General features: G+C 39.6%; 1 protein-coding gene and 1 long non-coding RNA gene across 5 annotated transcripts; one reads left to right on the forward strand and one right to left on the reverse strand.

Annotated features, from left to right (window-relative positions):
* The first annotated feature begins 2174 nt into the window (after positions 1-2174).
* Positions 2175-9732, forward strand: LOC307040565 (uncharacterized protein). Of its 3 annotated transcripts, none has more exons than XM_079683531.1 (18): positions 2175-2437; positions 3223-3481; positions 3611-3743; positions 3845-3919; positions 4088-4483; positions 4671-4775; positions 4884-5116; positions 5196-5374; positions 5964-6057; positions 6139-6374; positions 6592-6706; positions 7108-7225; positions 7306-7397; positions 7851-7968; positions 8066-8167; positions 8266-8439; positions 8905-9081; positions 9309-9732. In XM_079683531.1, exons 2-18 carry the CDS (start codon positions 3413-3415, stop codon positions 9629-9631), a joined length of 2739 nt encoding a protein of 912 aa, XP_079539657.1. In that variant the 5' UTR covers positions 2175-2437; positions 3223-3412; the 3' UTR covers positions 9632-9732. The 3 variants fall into 3 exon arrangements, with proteins under 3 accessions (XP_079539657.1, XP_079539658.1, XP_079539659.1); XM_079683532.1 differs by having other exon boundaries at positions 3370-3481; XM_079683533.1 differs by having other exon boundaries at positions 9283-9421.
* Positions 9733-14751: 5019 nt separating this feature from the next.
* On the reverse strand, positions 14752-16764 carry LOC307013289. Of its 2 annotated transcripts, XR_013800923.1 has the most exons (3): positions 16623-16764; positions 15749-16361; positions 14752-14861 (listed from the first exon to the last, which is right to left on the reverse strand). It is a non-coding gene; the product is annotated as an uncharacterized lncRNA (long non-coding RNA). The 2 variants fall into 2 exon arrangements; XR_013800924.1 differs by having other exon boundaries at positions 14752-16361.
* Between the last annotated feature and the right edge of the window lie 3000 nt (positions 16765-19764).

The raw sequence follows: 19764 nt of genomic DNA on the forward strand, positions 1-19764 counted from the left end.
TTTTGTGAAATGCTGTTGTGTTTTCTGAAATGCTGTAGTGTTTTCTGAAATGCTGTTGTGTTTTCTGAAATGATGTTGTGTTTTGTGAAATGCTGTCGTGTTTTCTGAAATGCTGTTGTGTTTTGTGAAATGCTGTAGTGTTTTCTGAAATGCTGTGGTGTTTTGTGAAATGCTGTTGTGTTTTGTGAAATGCTATGGTGCTTTCTGAAATGCTGTTGTGTTTTCCGAAATGTTGTTGTGTTTCCTGAAATGCTGTTGTGTTTTCTGAAATGCTGTTGTGTTTTCTGAAATGCTGTTGTGTTTTGTGAAATGCTGAGGTGTTTTGTGAAATGCTGTGGTGTTTTCTGAAATGCTGTGGTGTTTCCTGAAATGATGTTGTGTTTCCTGAAATGCTGTAGTGTTTTCTGAAATTCTGTGGTGTTTTGTGAAATGCTGTAGTGTTTTCTGAAATGCTGTGGTGTTTCCTGAAATGATGTTGTGTTTCCTGAAATGCTGTAGTGTTTTCTGAAATTCTGTTGTGTTTTGTGAAATGCTGTAGTGTTTTCTGAAATGCTGTGGTGTTTTGTGAACTGCTGTAGTGTTTTGTGAAATGCTGTTGTGTTTTGTGAAATGCTGTGGTGTTTTCTGAAATGCTGTTGTGTTTTGTAAAATGCTGTAGTGTTTTCTGAAATGCTGTTGTGTTTTGTAAAATGCTGTAGTGTTTTCTGAAATGCTGTGGTGTTTTGTGAACTGCTGTAGGGTTTTGTGAAATGCTGTTGTGTTTTGTGAAATGTTGTAGTGTTTTCCGAAATGCTGTTGTGTTTTGTGAAATGCTGTGCTGTTTCCTGAAATAATGCTATGTTTTGTGAAATGCTGTGGTGTTTTCTGAAATGCTGTAGTGTTTTGTGAAATGCTGTTGTGTTTTGTGAAATGCTGTGGTGTTTTGTGAAATGCTGTGGTGTTTTGTGAAATGCTGTTGTGTTTTGTGAAATGCTGTTGTGTTTTGTGAAATGCTGTTGTGTTTTGTGAAATGCTGTGGTGTTTTGTGAAATGCTGTGGTGTTTTCTGAAATGCTGTTGTGTTTTGTGAAATGTTGTAGTGTTTTCCGAAATGCTGTTGTGTTTTGTGAAATGCTGTGCTGTTTCCTGAAATAATGCTATGTTTTGTGAAATGCTGTGGTGTTTTCTGAAATGCTGTAGTGTTTTGTGAAATGCTGTTGTGTTTTGTGAAATGCTGTGGTGTTTTGTGAAATGCTGTTGTGTTTTGTGAAATGCTGTTGTGTTTTGTGAAATGCTGTTGTGTTTTGTGAAATGCTGTGGTGTTTTGTGAAATGCTGTGGTGTTTTCTGAAATGCTGTTGTGTTTTGTGAAATTCTGTTGTGTTTTCTGAAATGCTGTGGTGTTTTGTGAAACGCTGTTGTGTTTTGTGAAATGCTGTGGTGTTTTGTGAAATGCTGTGGTGTTTTCTGAAATGCTGTAGTGTTTTCTGAAATGCTGTTGTGTTTTGTGAAATGCTGTAGTGTTTTCTGAAATGCTGTTGTGTTTCCTGAAATGCTGTAGTGTTTTCTGAAATGCTGTGGTGTTTTCTGAAATGCTGTTGTGTTTTGTGAAATGCTGTTGTGTTTTGTGAAATGCTGTTGTGTTTTCTTAAATGCTGTAGTGTTTTCTTAAATGCTGTAGTGTTTTCTGAAATGCTGTGGTGTTTTCTGAAATGCTGTAGTGTTTTCTGAAATGCTGTTGTGTTTTGTGAAATGCTGTTGTGTTTCCTGAAATGCTGTAGTGTTTTCTGAAATGCTGTTGTGTTTTGTGAAATGCTGTTGTGTTTCCTGAAATGCTGTGGTGTTTTGTGAAACGCTGTTGTGTTTCCTGAAATGCTGTTGTCTTTTCTGAAATGCTGTTGTGTTTTGTGAAATGTTGTTGTGTTTTGTGAAATGCTGAGGTGTTTTCTGAAATGCTGTAGTGTTTTCTGAAATGCTGTAGTGTTTTCTGAAATGCTGTTGTGTTTTGTGAAATGCTGTGGTGTTTCCTGAAATGCTGTTGTGTTTTGTGAAATGCTGTGGTGTTTTCTGAAATGCTGTTGTGTTTTGTGAAATGCTGTTGTGTTTTGTGAAATGCTGTTGTGTTTTCTTAAATGCTGTAGTGTTTTCTTAAATGCTGTAGTGTTTTCTGAAATGCTTTGGTGTTTTCTGAACAGCCTGTCCTCCTACAAAAAACGACCAAATAGGTCGATTGTTTAAGCAGTGTTGATCACGATATTACGACCCATAGCCACGTAGCTTTCCCATTATTCATTTCTAGCAGCAGTTTATTACAACCTTTTGTCACGTTTTGTCACGATCGTAATCCCGTGAACTTTAACCTTGCGCATCAATAAAAGTGCGACGAGCCAAGAAGATGAAGATGAAGAAGAAGATGAAGAAGAAGAAGGATTGTTAAAGAGCGTCAGAGCTTTACAAGTGGTAAATCTGATTTCTGTATTTCATTTGATTTGTTTACGCTTTTAATTAATCCTGTCGTTTTTCTACTAAGCATGTTTAACCACGATATTTCAGTTTTACGTTTTAGGGCTGGCCCGTGGCGGTGGCATAGGCAGTATAGGCGAATGCATGTTGTTAGCAATAGCATGGCTGTAAAGGTTAGCGCTTAGCGCTTAGCTTATATGCGCTAACAGATATGTATTGCAATATAAGAAGGTTCGTCTACAACAAGTTGTAGGGAGAGTTTTCTCCTTCGCACAAAAGGAGCTAAAATCTTGCCTAAAAACAAAACCCTTGGTAGCACGTGACATAACACATAACAATGGCAAAAGTATGTATATTCAGCTAACCATACCAGGACATGATATGAACGTAAACAATGCGAAAGGAAATGGCACTTTAATAATAATAATAATAATAATAGTTGACATTTACATGGCGCTTTTTATAATGCACACACTTTTTCTTTCTTCGAAATGTCACCTAACATGTTGCATTAATGATAGTTAGGGTAAGTTCAACACTTGAATATCATCAGGTCATAGTTGTTTTACTACTTTAAACATTCGCTAATTCAACTTAAGTTTTGTGAAAGCATCACATCTAGTTAAAAAGAGAAATATATTTCCCTGTAATTACTGATTTACCTGGGACTTGATTGATTTTGGTGCCTGTAGTTTTTTTTTGGCGAATGCTTATTTATGAAGCAACAATTAAATTACATGGTAGCACAGCTAATCTGAGTTCATCTGTTTGGTTTTTTTCAGGTCATCTATCAATTCAATTATATGAAGTAGCCTATTATCATAAAAAAATCAACGGTTCTTTTCAGAGCCATATTCCTCTTCCTACTCTCTTTCACCCCTCTCGTTTTCTTGTCTTTTGTTTTGTTTTTCTCCCTCCCTGTATGTCAGTTCATCCTTTGTTTGTTGTTGCCCTTTTTATCCTCACTTAAAAATGTCATCCAAGCAACTGAATGAATGGCTAGAGATAGGGAATGCCCTCGCAGATGAGTTGGCAAATAAGGCAAGTACAACATTATCCAAAAATGTATTATAACATTTACTCAAATGATAACAGACACACACATTACAAAGATGTGTGTGCAACAATTAAGGGAAATATATAATCTCTTTTATATATTTATATATTAAGATACCAAAGAAACCAAAGAAACCGAAGATACAGAAGATACCAAAGAAAATAACGCAAGGATCAAATGTTTCCTGGAGGAAGAGGGACCTGGATGGGAACATTATAGCCCAACATTGGAATAAGAATCGATCTGGTCTGTAAAATATAATCTAGTTCTAGTGTTTCATTAAGTTTTAATGTCGTTGGTCGGTCCTCAATAATGTTTCCCATAAATTCGTACTTTGTTTTATGCAGTTAAACCTTCCAGCTCTCAGAAGTCCCCAGAGGTCGAGGAGACACATGAGATTCCTCTACAGGTCCCAAGTCTTGGTATGCACAATGAATTCTTAAATTATCCTTCAACTTGAAATGTAGGTAATTGTTTGTAGTATGTAATAGCTTTGTTCATGATACATTGTAAAGTGAAAAGCCATGTATGGAATATCTTTTTTAAATTAAACTAAATTCCATGATTTGTTTTATATTTTGTTATTTTAGATCAACATCTTCAGACACTGAGAAACCTGTTGGGTTCTCTCACTGTCCCTGCATCATCAGAAGAAACACCCACTGCATCAACATGGACCCAAAGACAGTTGAAACGTGAACAAAAATTCAGAGCTGCAATGCCAGAGCTCCTTAATTTGAAATTGGCTGCAGAGATTGTCACTACACGTTCCTGTCTCCAATGCAAAACTGCTGATGCTGTGGTCCGGTGCTTGGACTGTGTTCCACCAGGAACTCCCTTTCTTTGTCCGGCATGTGACCCTATTATCCATGGTAAACATGTCTTCCATGACAGGGAAGCCATGTTTGATGGGTTTTACAGACCTATTCCTCCCACATCCTTAGTGGTTGTGGATGAAAGTGGCCAATATGGACTCTGTGAACAAGGTGGGTTCAAATAAGGTATTACATATTCCCTTACCATGGTTTCCTAATGTGCACTACATATACAGCGGCATCATTTTCACCATGTCGGAAGTTTGCTTTAACAGTTAAAATGTCTCAATTTGTATTGACTACATTTCCTAACATGTCCTAACATGCATATGAATCTCTGAAATTGTCTTTGCTGCAGTGTGTCTGCTTCCAATTCCTCCGCCATCCCAAATCTGCTTCTGTGGTCCAAGCCAAGATTTCACCATCATCCCAGGAAAGCAGACCGTGTTGGTGACTATCAATGGTTTGTTGCCACCAGAAGACGATCAAGCAGAAATACAGGATTACTATTATACTTTTGTCCTACATTGCATAGATAGCTGTCAAATTGCACATTTATATTTTTTCTCAGGTCCATACAACGTTCGTCTGCCTTCTGTGTGCTGCCCAATTTGTTCCGCCAAATGGTCCCCGAGCATAGGTGACTTGCTGGGATACAAATACTGGCCAGCAACCGACAGCTGCAAAATTATTTTTAACTTTGATGTGTTCACATCATTCGAGCAAATGAAATTGGCCAGCCCAGCATTATCCCAGCAAGTATTTATAAAAATGCTTGAACATCGATCGTTTTCCACAGGAAGGGTAAGAATAAAATGTGGTTTTCAAGATTTTTGAATACCAAACTTTTAATTAACCAAATGAATACCATTCTTTTTTCCAGACAGGCAGAATCTGTAGCGATATCTTCCACAGAGTCTTTCGGGAGTTTGCCTTCTGTAATTACAGACAAGAAGATCTATGCCTGGTGGAGCCCTTTAAATGCCCAGCATGCACACCTGACATGCTGGCTATTGCTGTAGATGGCAATAGAAAGCATTATCGCTTCAAGAAGTCCAGAGGGTCAGTGAAATCATATTCTCATTTTAGTTGTTGTTTTATTGACTAAGCTGAATGTCTTTGCTGAAATGTCTAACTTTCCCCAACTCTGCAATTTCTTTTTCCAAAGTTTGTAGACCATCAGAAAACAATAGTTGGTTTGAAATTACACATAATTATATAAATCCAATTCATAAAAATTATTATATATGACGCCTGTAAAGTTAACTCAACTTTAAAATGTTAAATGGTTGACGTTAGTTGGATATGTTGGAGCTAAGAACCAGTTTTGGATATAATCGCTTCATGAAAAATGTATTAAATTGCCCAGGAACCTTTTTCTATGCCTTCCTCTGCCCTATTCCATGCCCATCAATATAAAGGATGTACTTTTATTTTTACCTTTTTACAAGAAGTCAGTAAACTTTTCACTAATGTTAAATAATGGTGGCAAAAGACTTTACACAGAATTACAGATCAAATTCACAAAGACCTTTTCCACATTTATGAAAATGTTATGGCAAAAGCAAATTGGCCACATTAAATAGAGGACACAATCAAACTTATGTATGTATGATAATGTTGCTTACAATGTCTTTCTCGAATTTCGCAGGACAGATGAACCGTCTCTATTTGATGGACTGTTCATTGCCCAGGACAGTAAAGTGTCTGCCTTTGTCGACAAAATCAGGAGCCAGATGACGATTGTAAGAATCTATTCAATCCCTTAACCCTTTATTTATTTTTCTTAGCACAGGGTTAAATGTAACAGATTGTGTCTATTTCAGAAAAGTGGTCGTGATGTTTGTGGACCGGCAACATTCACAGCTTGCAGAGAAACCTCACACAAGTCCAGGGCCAAGGTGGATGAGGAAGGACTGCAAATAGCTGTGTGCAGACATGGCATCTTACTACAAGGCCTAAATCACTACCGTGGTGAAATATATGCCTACCCAATGTTCCTGCAGAAGGAGCTGGCTGAAGTTGCGAATGCAAGATTCTTTTGTATGGATGTTGCCTGCAGGTAGTTATAACTATTGCAAAATTGGAAGTGTTTGTGGGAAACGTGTTATCTATTTAATTCTTGCACATCCAGTAGATGTAAAGCAAAAAAAACATTCATTTGGATAAATGCTGATGTTGGTTACAAGGATTGTACTGGTAATTTTAAGGACCTGGTTTATCTTTTTACTATTATGCCATCATGCAACTGGAAAAGCTAATTGATTTTGTCATTACAGGTACTGGCCTTATTTGGAGAAGATGGCAGCAAAGTTGCCTGAGCTCCAACCACTTACAGAGATGAAACCTTTTCTCTCTGTAATGCACGCCAAGGCCCACACAGGCAAATGCGAGGTACAGTATGCAAGTTAAACATTTGTGTCACTAGATTCAAATGTTTTAGAAATTGTAGTGCACATAAGAATATCATGTAGTATATTCTATTCAAGCCTGTGGAATAATTGTAATAGTTACAAATGTTGACAAAATTGTTACAAAACAGACTGTCACAAGGATAGGCTTCCAAAACCCATTATGTTTATTTTAGTAAATATATCCGCACTGTAGAAATAATGAATGAATAGAGCTTCAAATAACTGCAGTTGTGACATTGTAGTTCAAAGCATAATTCAATATCAGAACATTTTAACTTTCTGAAATTGCTCCTGACACTGATGATAACTAAAGATGTACAGTACAAGAAATTATAATATTGAACTAAATAGCTAGATCTCATTGTTTATGATTCTGAGCAGGTGAAGTGGGGTGGCAGAAGCCAGGAAGGTGCTGGAAATACTGTCGGCGAGGAAGTGGAACAGGTTAACAGCTTCCTCTCAAGGGCAGCTCTGACAACAAAATACATGACCAAATCAGGTTGGTAGAGGAAAACAAATAGTTTTAAGTAGTGCCACATTGTAAAGCTCATATGAATTTTCATGTTTTTGTGTTTACAGCTAGAGCAGATATGATAACCGTGCTGGCTATGCAATGGAACCACAGGAAGGTGGAGAATCTCCACAAGACACTCTCAAAGAGATTTGTCAAAGTAAGACGTCCATGCTGCATTTCAAAATGTATATTAAGACTATCCGAGTTTGTTGTTGTAGTAATTTAACACCATCCTTAGCTACATGTTGTTGAATTGAATGTATTCTGCAATAATTTCATTATGATGGTGCTGCCATGGCACACTGTTCTGCCAAGAGAGTCTCTGTTCTGTTTGTTTTTAATAAAGCACTATAGGTTGATTCATCTGAATTTCTGGATAATAATAATAATAATAATAATAATAATAATAATAATAATAATAATGTTAATCCTGCTTGATCTTGAAAAAAAAGGGACACTAAGGTGATACTTGCCAACCTTGAAGAGAAGGTGTTTAGCATTTCATGTTGTTGTCTGGTCAGTTAATGTGCATAAAGGAATTCAGTAAAAAACAACCTTCTCAACCAACTGGAACGCATATTCACTTTTTCCTTTTAAACATTCTAACCAGACTACACAGAGAGCACAAACTGAAGTGGACAATCTTGAGAGTCTCAAGCAAGAGCTGAACATCTCCCTGGAGGACACGGAGCAGTGGGTGTTGGAGGTCAAGCAATGGGCAGCCACTGGTATGTTATATGATCACTGTGGTATAGATTTGGTTCCATATTTCCAAACATTTGGCTTCATGTTTTATGATTACACCTTGTTGTTTCTGTTTTCAAGAGAAACATGGAGCCCAGAGTAGCCAAGAGGAGCTCCAGAGAGAAATAGATGAAATTATTTATTCCCTCCGAAGAAAGAAACACGACCTCTATCGACAAAATGGTATTTATTATTACGTTATCTAGAAACAATATTTGTTTCTTGTTGTTGTTGTTTGTATTATTAATATTAGTTTATTTGTATTTTGTTTTACTTTACAGACAGCAACCAAACAAGGCAACGCAAACGGAGAAGACTGACAGAGCTCAAGAAGAAACTCAGAGAGAGGATACTGCAGTACAACACCATTGATGCCTGTTCAGAGAAAATTGACACAGAAGCAGCATGCGGTCTGTCTGAGGATGTCATTCTGCCCTGGGAGGCGCAAGGAGATGGTAAGAAACAACTTGTTTTTGTTTGCCCTAGATATTCCATAAATTCAGTTGAAGTACTAGAATACAATCACCAATGTAACACAGAGCTATCAACATAGGTGTCACAAATCATCATGATCACAACAAATCATTTAAAAATAATTATATTGAAAGGTCTGTATGATGTTGCCCTATCAAGTCTTAATAGTCTAGTCTCACTGGGACAGGCATATCTATGGAAACAGTAAAACCCTTCCTGACCACCCTGAACTGCATACTAATGTTGAATCTCAAGACATACTGAATGTAATTCTGCCAACATAGACAGAATTGAAAAAATTCAGCAAGCGGCGAGGTTGAATTTTTTTTTACCAGATTTTAAGGTTTTGGTCAATTTAATTAAAAAAGATTGAATACAAACTGATATTATTTGTTTTATTAGCCTTACCATTGTGGTTGTTATATTTTGTGTTTTTTCCATTATAGTGGTGAACCTGCGCACAAAGAGGCGACTTTTTGACCAGGTTATGCTGGTCAGGCGTATGGAAGAGGAGAAAGTCATCATTGTGAAGGAGATGACCCAGCATTGTCAAAATCTGAGGCAGGCACTGGACAAACTGGACCGCCTCCTTCATCAGACAAAAGACGACATCAGAAACCAAAGTATGTTCCACAAATACCGATTTATAACATTTGCCACTGCCCCCCTCCCAGTGTCAAATGTCTATCACTGAATAGCATCTGTAATGATTGCATTTTTTCTGAATCACAAATCTTTTTAGCTAATATACAGCCTCGGAGTTAAACATTCAAATTGCTTATATGGAACCAACATCAATGCTAACTAAAAGTTGCCTTACATAGACTGTCATTTTGTCTTTTTATTTTAGTTTCTCCAAGCGATATAACAGAAGAGGGATACAGGGGACTGCACTGCTGTATTTTACACCATCAATATCTTCTGGAGCAGAAACTGAGCAGAGTCACCAGCACCTACAGCTGTATTGGCTCGGACTCGTCTTTTCTCATGATGGAGGAAGACATTGAAGACGGTAATGAGGACGACGAACAGGACGGTGATGAGGACGGTGGTGAGGACAACGAACAAGACGGTGATGAGGACGGTGATGAGGACAACGAACAAGACGGTGATGAGGACGGTGATGAGGACAACGAACAAGACGGTGATGAGGACGGTGATGAGGAAAACTAACAGGACGGTGATAAGGACAACAAACAGGACAACGAACAGGACTTAAAAAGTCTATTGTGTTGTATGCATGTCAACGTATTAAAACGAGTATTACGATTTAATGGCTTGTTTATTACCTTTTTTTTTATATGATCCTGCTTTGCATTTACTATGTCTGGTATTCAAGTAAATGCCATTAGCAGTTATCAGTCACCTTCAGATCCGAGTTACCTCGAGGGCCAGAGGTTCCCCACCCCTGGTATAAGGTTTTGGTGATCACCCTTATTATCATCATGTCATTTAATCATGATCTGTTTAATTAGCCAATGCTTACATCCAAAGAATGTGTCTAGACTTTACTCCTACAGACACACACTAACAATACAAATTGAGCTAAGTAATACACTCACGAGCCACTTAATTAGGTACACCTTGCTAGGATGGGTTGGACCCCCATCTGCTTTCAGAACTGCGTTAAGTCTTCATGGCATAGATTAAACAAGGTACTGGAAGCATTCCTCAGAGATTTCACTCAATATTGACCTGATCGCATCACACAGTTGCTGCAGATTTGTCGGCTGCACATCCATGACGCAAATCTCTCGTTCACCATATCCCAATGGTGCACTGTAGGATTTGGATCTGATGACTGTGGACTGTGACATTTGAGTAAAATTCATTGTCATGTTCAAGAAACCAGTTGGAGAATATTTGAGCTTTGTGACACGGTGAGTTATCCTGCTGGAAGTAGCCATCAGAAGATTGGTACACTGTTGTCATAAAGGCATGGACATGGTCAGCACAACCCGGTATCACGGCAAGACGTGAACATGTGACGATTTACCATGATGGGAGACGTGAAGCTGTCACGATTTCGTCCCTTCAAACGTGACAATTACACAGTATTGTTAACGTGGCCCAACCAGTGGAGATATACCCGGAAATGCCAAGCAAATGCTACCCCGACGGTCGGTTGTTATTATTATCAATATTAATATAATAATGATTTCATTTGTAATAGTCACACTCAATTTCGCCAATTTTCTGTTGCCCCAGCTGGTCGGCACCTCTTTTAGCAGATACAAAGGCTATATTCATTTATTAAATCGATGTGTGTGGATGTGGAATTAACGGACGTGACGTTGCACGATTGCGTTACCAGGCAACAGCTTCGGTTCATGTTAATTTATAAACTCTTCAACTCGAACCGTAGTTATATTTTAAAACATTTTAGAAAGCCTCATGAAATATTTTAATGTACATTTTAATTTAAATGTGAAGGAATGTGTGTATAACAAAATACATCCGTCAAAAACAATACCGGAAACAGACGTAGGCAAGATCCTCGGTTATGGCTAGAAAGGATCCTTCTATTGTAAATATGACGTCACGTTCTCGTTGTAACTCTCGTTGTAATCGGAGCGGCTCGGAAACACATCTACAGCAGTAACATGATGCAACATACACATTAATGCAGCAGCAATATTAATAGAGAAACATCAGACATAATAGTAAAACACTGCAAGGGAACATTTTATTGCACCAGGAGCTATCTTGGGACTTTTACTGCGACAACGTTGACTTGCCTGTGAATAAAAAATAAACCATAGTGTTGGTGATCTACAGTGTTGTCATTCTTCTTTGAACACCAGCAAGACCGCTTTTCAACGATCACACTCCCTGTCATTGACATAATTAATAGATAGTTTAGCTTCTCACCATCATTTGCTGTGGCCAACTGATGTTAACGATCCTAACTGAAAGGCTGCCTGCCAAACGTAAACATTCAGCCACGTGACATTCAGCCGAACTCTCGCGAGAGTTTTACACAAGACGGATCCTTTCTAGCCATAACCAAGATCCTCAGCTCGGTGATTCATGGTTTAGCCGCAATGCACGTTGGGAAATGGTGTTTATACGATGTGAAATCCGAAAACATTTTAAAAAATAATAATAATACTTTATTCCGAGTTTGCTTGCTTTTCTCTTTGGAGCTAATCACATAACGGCATTGTAATACATGGTTCGGCTGCATTACATATTACATATCTGCCGTAGTTATCTATTTATAGAGCCCTGATGAGAAGACTTCTATACAAACAGGAAGAACTGCCGCCAAAACTGAAAACGTGACGTGGATCACAAATATATCAGCCATTTAACAACATCTTAGATTTATTTTCACACAATATGTCTCCTTGCAATATCAACAGTAATTCGGCTGACTTTTATATTGGATCCAATTGGTAGATAGGCAGTATTTACACCATAACGGTGCACAGCTGATAAACGGGCACCTAGTGGTTAAAGCATGTTATTGAATTTTATTATTATTATTAACTAACAGAATAAGAGACCTGACAGGTGATGGTCAGACGTTGACCTGGCTGCACAGTCACAGAAGCTGGCTGTGTCAACTGTTCACACTTCACACCTGTACAAATACAAAAAAAAGTTATATGACAGATTATCCTGTTAAACAGCAGTATAATAAGTGTTGACTCACTTCCAGCTGCCAGCAGCAGCAGCAGCAGCAGAGAGAACATGATGATGATGACTCTCATTTCATTTAATTTCAAACCTTTATTTATACAGGTGTATCCCATTGAGATCATTGATTTCTTTTTCAAGGGAGACCTGCTCAAGTAGGTTCCACACGAAACATAAAAACATAAACAGAACAACAAAAGGACATCATACAGCACCATTTACATAACTATCCACATAAACAGGTACCAATAGCTTCCGATTGAGTAGCATCCAACCGAGCTTTAAAAACATTTAGTGGCACCAGATTGCTCAGTTTCCATTTAATTTGCAGACTATTCCAAGACAGAGGAGCTGCGCATCTAAAAGCTGTCTTCCCTAAGACAGTCCTAGCAGTTGGCACATTTAATAAAACCACAGCATTCGATCTCAGGCAGTAGCCACTTACAATTTTCCGTGAGATCAGGGAGCAGATATAAGATGGAAGTTTCCCTAACATGGCTTTGTATATAAAAATGTACCAGTGACTGAGCCTCCGTACAGTTAGTGAAAGCAAACCAGCCCTTGCATACAGGGTACAGTGATGGGTTAATGCTTTACAGTTTGTCACAAATCTCAGTGCACTGTGATACGCAGCATCTAACTTGACCAGGCAATTGGCAGGTGCATTCATATAGATCAAATCACCATAGTCCAGCACAGGTCAAAAGGTCACAGTGACTAGCCTTTTCCTGGCCTCAAGCAGAGAAACAGGACTTGTTCCTGTAGAAGAAACCTAGGCTAACCCTCAGCTTTTTAAGCAGGTTATTGACATGAAGTTTAGAAATGTGAGACAATCATCAAGCCAGATACCAAGGACTCTGAGAAGACGTGAGCTCCTGATCCCCTTTAATCTCCACTGACAGTCTCTTGTGAAGGCCTTATAACTGTATCACAATGGATATTACTGAGTTTGCATAGAACCAAACGTGTTCACGTGTGAATGTGAACATTAATAGAATATCACCTCCCATCTTCAGAGCAATCTGACTATTATAACATTAGCGTTAAGAAAGCTTAATTAAATATCTGCCACAACATAAGTAACTGGATCAAAGTAACAGTACAGTCCGCGGCATCACATCATAATGTATCATATATCTCCTTATCTGAGTCAGCTGAGCCGTATCTGGCCGTGCAACACTTACAGTGTCACATACTGTATGCAGAAGTATTATTTTAAGCAACACATTACGAAACACTCGAGTCAAATGTAATTAAAGTCAGATCGTGTCTTAGACGGGGCATATCATAAACCTGTTAATGTACGCATTCAAACACTTTTTCTTTTACCAGCTGTGTTCACCTTGCAGGTGCAGCTATTTGGCTTTTATCCTGGATAAAGTGTTTGAGTCATGGATGTTTAAAGTCTTCATATTTGTCTAATTATATAGTTGACTTTTCATTCAGGAAGTATACGCGCTGCGCTGTCAGTACGCTTCTCCATGTTTGTGATTGGTCGAATGCTCCAAATACTACCCCTTTTATGTGAACGCGCACCTAACTAGATAGGCACGGCTGGCTTGAGCGATCCACTTGATAACCCGTGTCGTAGTGCCGTTTAGCGAGAGGGCGTATGTTTTGGATTAGGCCAACCGGCTAACTCAAACATATCCAGGTTAGGTTGAACCAGTTTCGTGGTATACCCCCCAGGTCTTGTCCTGACTGAGCACAGGCACCTGTAGCCTTGGCTACTGTGCTCTCAGTGTTTTGTCTCCCTGTTCCTGCCTATTGGCGTCAGCTGATAGAGGTGTTGGTTTTATCTTGTTATGCACAATGTTGATTCTTCTCTCAGAACTAGCTAAATATGGGTCTGGGGTAGAGATCTTCAGAATTGGTTTGGCATCTTTTGTGTCAATTCGTGGCACACAACATGTCTTGTGAATAAACCATCAGTTTGCCATCAAAGTTCCTGCTCTCCTCGTGTCTCTCTGACTCCTGTTTCCATTGCTTCAGAAGTTTCCATCGCATATGAAAGATTTTCACATGTTTGTAAATTATTTTGGTTTCAGTGTGTGTGTTTCACATGGGTGAACAGTATATTTATATGTTATGGAATGAAATACAATGTCAGATTAGGGGAAAGTTAGGGGAGTGCATGTTAATGTGTCTGGAGGTGGCGTGTTCCAAAAGTGTTTGGGTTTGTCTGCCGTGTGTGGGCTGCGTTCCATTTCAAATTGCCGCCTGTACAATGTATGCACCAGTCTGTGATATGCCGATGTGCAGGCCCGCCCCTCCATACACGCCGATCACACAGACTGCGTCTGCCTCTCGCCCTCATCTTGTGGAGGGAGCCTCATCTGATGCGCAAATGCGGCGCAATTGAGCGCGCCACAGTTTCTGCTGCGAGGCTCCACTAGCTGTAATCGGCTTGGTGTGTCCAGGGTTTACACACCACCCCCCCGTCGACGCTCGCGAGGGCCTCATCACATCACAGCCCTGCCGATGTGATATAATGTATAGGACCTTTTTCCTCATGGGTGTCATTCACAACAGACCAATCATGACAGTTTTAGAGAATGAGTTTGTATGGATACACTTAAAACATATTTGTATTTGTCTTGGCTTCAGCTCACTGATAACATAAGAACACAAATAGGCACAACACTTACATAGATGTTTTTTTATATGTATTTTATTACTCCAAAATAGAAAAAAAAAAGTCAGCCATATTTAACTGGAAAAGTTTTCCTTTGGCTCCCAGGAATTTTTCCACTTCGCCCCACTGTAAAACAGAAACAGTCAATCAATCAATCAATCAATCAATGTTTATTTATATAGCCCAATATCACAAATGTTACATTTGTCTCAATGGACTTCACAGTTTGTACAGAATATCAGTATGACAATACTGACACAGCAAAAAGTATTACTTTTTGGAATATGTAGTTCTACAGTATGTTGACAATGCTATTTCAAATGAGAAGATATACTAAGTCACTCAAAAATATCATGATGAAAGTGCAGTATAATGTATATATTTATATATAACACGTACATCATATATAATACAAGGTACATTTTTTATTTCAAAGTCAATGTTTCATTTGACCAACTCTTTGAATTTGCTGTCTTATCAATGCCCAAACATACAGCACTAAACTTAGACAACTGCCTGCAAGACTGCACACAGAAATAATACTACTTATTACTACTAACTATACTTATAGTATAATTGTTAAGAACAAATGTAACAAGTCAGTAATTACAAAAGAGATCAAATACCATCCAGCCTCACATATCAATCATTTAACCTTTAGTGATATTGATCAATGATAAACTCTATTGTATATTTTAATTTCTATTTCAATGTAGGCTACTTCCCTGCTTATGTGTTACAATCAGACAGCGTTTCTAGGGCGCGATGTCTGAATGACGAAGGGCAGAGAACTTGGATGTCTTACTTTATGGCGCAAACGTCTGATAGAGCCATTGATGACATGGCTCCCCACCCCCATGTGATCAACTAAATTCAATTTACTGCTGAGGAACCCAAAATGTTTAAGTTAGTGATCTCAGGGTTGATGAAGTTGGTTGGTAAGACTACTTTGTGGCCCCTGTTCTGCCAGACCCATCAGCTACACTGAAGGAAACTTCAGATTAGATACATACCATCCAGAGCAAGACTGCCACTGCACCAACACCTCGGTATGGCCCTGAGTAAAGAAACACAGATTTTAGGTAAACTTCATTTTTTTCAAATGTCATACATGTAAATACAAAAAGTCCAGTGAAATCAAATGATAATTTGAAATAATAGTAGGTACGATTAACTCAAACATATGAAGGACTGTAACATAGTCAATAGCATTTTCCCCATCAGTTTAATATTTTGGAATACTATTATTATTTAAAAAAATATTTGTACTGCCAAGAATAGGAATTCACCTACAAAGGATTACAAGAAAAAATGTAATATATAAATAAATGGCTGGACATGATGCATTAATGCGACATGAAGCATTACACAAGTACCTCAACCTTAAATTAATAATAAATTATTGTTACTGTAATTTCAATATTTACATTAGCAGTCATGCTTAAGACTGAAACAGTCCTTTTAAACAAAGTATACGAAAATCCAATAAGATAAGACTTGGTTCCACGGAAACATTATTGTCATTGTTTATTTATTTAAAAATATTTTCTAAACAAACCTCCCTGATTCGTTCCCTCAGTAGTTTTTTGTAGGGGAAAGTGTCTGACCCTTGATGAATGGGACATTCTGCAAGGAATTAAAAGATGGTAATAAGTTGAAGTTCAGCAATAACCTCCTAAACATTGCCTAACATCACATTGTGCTCAATTAAACTGTTCAAAATGGCACTGAGACTTTTGATACTGCAAAGTCTTAAACAAAACAAAAGGTGGTGTATTCTAATTGTACCGATGATTGTTTTCTCTCTCTTTAACTAATTCAATGTGCAAAATCAAACACAGTTTCAGTCGATGTAAATAAGATAATTACTAATTAACCCGCACATACCATTAATTGCCACTTTATTCCTCGTTGGTCTTCTTTTCTGTGAGGAAGACACTGAGGAGAGAGCAGGAGTCAGCCCGGAGGAGAGAGCAGGAGTCAGCCCGGAGGAGAGAGCAGGAGTCAGCCCGGAGGAGAGAGCAGGAGTCAGCCCGGAGGAGAGAGCAGGAGTCAGGCCGGAGGAGAGAGCAGGAGTCAGCCCGGAGGAGAGAGCAGGAGTCAGGCCGGAGGAGAGAGCAGGAGTCAGCCCGGAGGAGAGAGCAGGAGTCAGGCCGGAGGAGAGAGCAGGAGTCAGCCCGGAGGAGAGAGCAGGAGTCAGGCCGGAGGAGAGAGCAGGAGTCAGCCCGGAGGAGAGAGCAGGAGTCAGGCCGGAGGAGAGAGCAAGAGTCAGCCCGGAGGAGAGAGCAGGAGTCAGCCCGGAGGAGAGAGCAGGAGTCAGGCCGGAGGAGAGAGCAGGAGTCAGCCCGGAGGAGAGAGCAGGAGTCAGCCCGGAGGAGAGAGCAGGAGTCAGCCCGGAGGAGAGAGCAGGAGTCAGGCCGGAGGAGAGAGCAGGAGTCAGCCCGGAGGAGAGAGCAGGAGTCAGCCCGGAGGAGAGAGCAGGAGTCAGGCCGGAGGAGAGAGCAGGAGTCAGGCCGGAGGAGAGAGCAGGAGTCAGCCCGGAGGAGAGAGCAGGAGTCAGGCCGGAGGACACAGGAGTGAGGAAGAGAGTGAACTCAGTGTCAGCCTCGGTGGTAAGAGGTACAGACAAGTCTGATCCTGGGTCTGCGGCCATTTCTGCCTGTGTGGTTGAAGGGCCCTCAGGTTCAACTGCCAAAGTCACTATTGAGAAGAAAAAAAAGTAGACGCATGGTGAATAAATGACCAAGTATAATCCGCCATATACATTTATAATCTGAGTAATTACAGCTAAAAATGAAACAGCGGAACATCAGTGATTCTGTGTTACAATGGCGTTTGTTAGCAACCAGGAAATGACACCAGTAAGGACAAACAGATGAGAATGCTGCGTGGGGTCTGGGTGCCGTGTTGGCGGGACGTTGGGGGGCTCGCTGCTCCGCCCTTTGAGGCTCGAGGAGCAGACAGTGTGAGCTGGATTACTGGTGTTGTTTCCTGGTTGCTGCGTGGGGTCTGCGAGACAGCGAGGAACTCAGCCTGAGCGCACACACACACACACACACACACATCCAGGCTGTGAGTGTGAGTGCGTGTGTGCGTGAGGAGATCCACGGAGCCTCGGCTGAGAAAAGATAAGGCTGAGTGTGTGTGAGCCGGTACGTCACTATGCCCGTTACATCACTATACTCAGGAAGAATTTTTTTTGAAAAAGAGCAGCATAGACAGGTATTTTCTGTGTTAGAGTTTTACTCGCTACAGGGTGTACTTTGAGGGTTTGTGACTCTGCAGACCGTTTACATGCAGGAAAAGCTTCATAACACACAAGGGGACGGGTAATAACCAGAAAAGCATGAGATGGGCCCTTTAACTGACAAAACAAGACATAACGACATATTTTTACTACTTGGTAAACAGTGATTCACATTTTTTTACATTTAAAACCAGATAACTGAGCAACTAATTTACAAAAAATGTTAACAGATACATTGCTGAAATATAGCATGCAGATTTGTATACTTTACCATTAATAAGGCTTTCGTAAATCCTCTTTATGGTAACAAGTGCATTGTTACCATCTTCTGTCTCGATTTGCCATGGACAGATGCAATCGGCCGCAAAACCATTTGTGCCTCTCTTGGCAAGAAGGAGGATGGGACGCCGATCTAACATTTTCCATTTGTGGAGCTGGAACACAATGGACTCAAAAAAACAAGAAATATTATGTACACAACAGCTCTAAACATTTTCACACACCTAAAGCTATTATAACTCCATTTATTTTGCATAAGTGAAAAATGCACTGATGTGATACGTGTGCACATTGAGGAAGGCACCCCACAATTAACCAGGTGTGATTTTAGACCCCTTTTAGGGGAGCCCCTAAAAAAGAACTGTAAAAAAAAAAGAAGTTTATCGAGCTCGGGTTCACTTTGAGTTTTTTTTACATGGGCATAGTTCTTTTTATATGGGTTAGGGATGCCAGCGATTATTCTATTTTTCGAATATTCGTTATAGTCTCCATAATCGAAAATTATTTTTAAAATTCGATTTTATTTATATATATTTTGATTATTATTTATGTTTTTCTTTTTTTTCCTGGCTTAGTTTCAATTCGGCGGCGAATAATCGATTAATATTCACCAGGGCTGTCCGATTTTGATCATGGTCAGTTTCTGGCATCCCTAATATGGGTCCATTTAACTCTCACATTCAGATATCTGAATAAGCTACATTTAGCTTTGAAACATGTCAGCAAGCTATAACCTATATCATTTCAGGTTCAAAGTTCTGCATTAACAGCACTTCAGATGTAAAGCTGGTGTTACAGGGGAATTTTGAAATGACTGTTCGAACACGGCTCAAAGTCAGAGACTCTGGTAAGCTTAATGAAAGTGCTTTTAAGGGCCTCTTTATTAATACTAACTCTTTCCAGGTAGGGATGGGGCCGATCCGATCCAGTATCGGTATCGGGTTCCGATATCAACGTAATTCACGTATCGGAAATTTCCGATCCATACCCCTAGATTTCCGATCCACACATTATGCTGAAAAGATTCTCCGTGCACGGTTCTGGTATGTTGCTTTGCTACTGCAAGATGTGGAATGGATTTCCTAAACGGGGCCATCTCAGTGATCACAGTAGCCTAGGCACGCCCCCGTTCAAGAATTCCATGCCATAGTTGGTCTCTGGCCGGGTAATTAGTGCTAACTATTTTGTTGCTAACTATCAATATGTCTGCTGTATGGCAATACTTTTCTCTCGATTCACTGCAAAGCAATACAGCAACATGTAATGTTTGCAAAGCCGTTATATCCAGAGGTGGACGCTCCGTTGCGACATACAATACTACAAACCTAATAAAACACCTGCAGAAGCACCACCCTAAAGAGCACGATGAGTTCTTAGCCGTGAGGGGGCTGAAAGCACAGACTAGCCGTCAGGAGTCACTTCTACAGTCATTCGAAAGACAAGGTAAACTCTCACCAGACAACGTGAAAGCTAAAGAAATAACTGGGAAGGTACTGAACTTCA

Source organism: Notothenia rossii, assembly GCF_949606895.1.
Source record: "Notothenia rossii genome assembly, chromosome: 1".
NCBI classification, from domain to species: Eukaryota; Metazoa; Chordata; class Actinopteri; order Perciformes; family Nototheniidae; genus Notothenia; species Notothenia rossii.

Excerpts from the sequence above, each read along its gene's own strand:
- LOC307040565 (XM_079683531.1), top strand. The coding sequence starts at position 3,413 with ATGTCATCCAAGCAACTGAATGAATGGCTAGAGATAGGGAATGCCCTC. Across the intron at positions 3,920-4,087 it reads TCTACAGGTCCCAAGTCTTG|ATCAACATCTTCAGACACTG; the intron begins GTATGCACAATG and ends TTGTTATTTTAG. Across the intron at positions 6,375-6,591 it reads TGTATGGATGTTGCCTGCAG|GTACTGGCCTTATTTGGAGA; the intron begins GTAGTTATAACT and ends TTGTCATTACAG.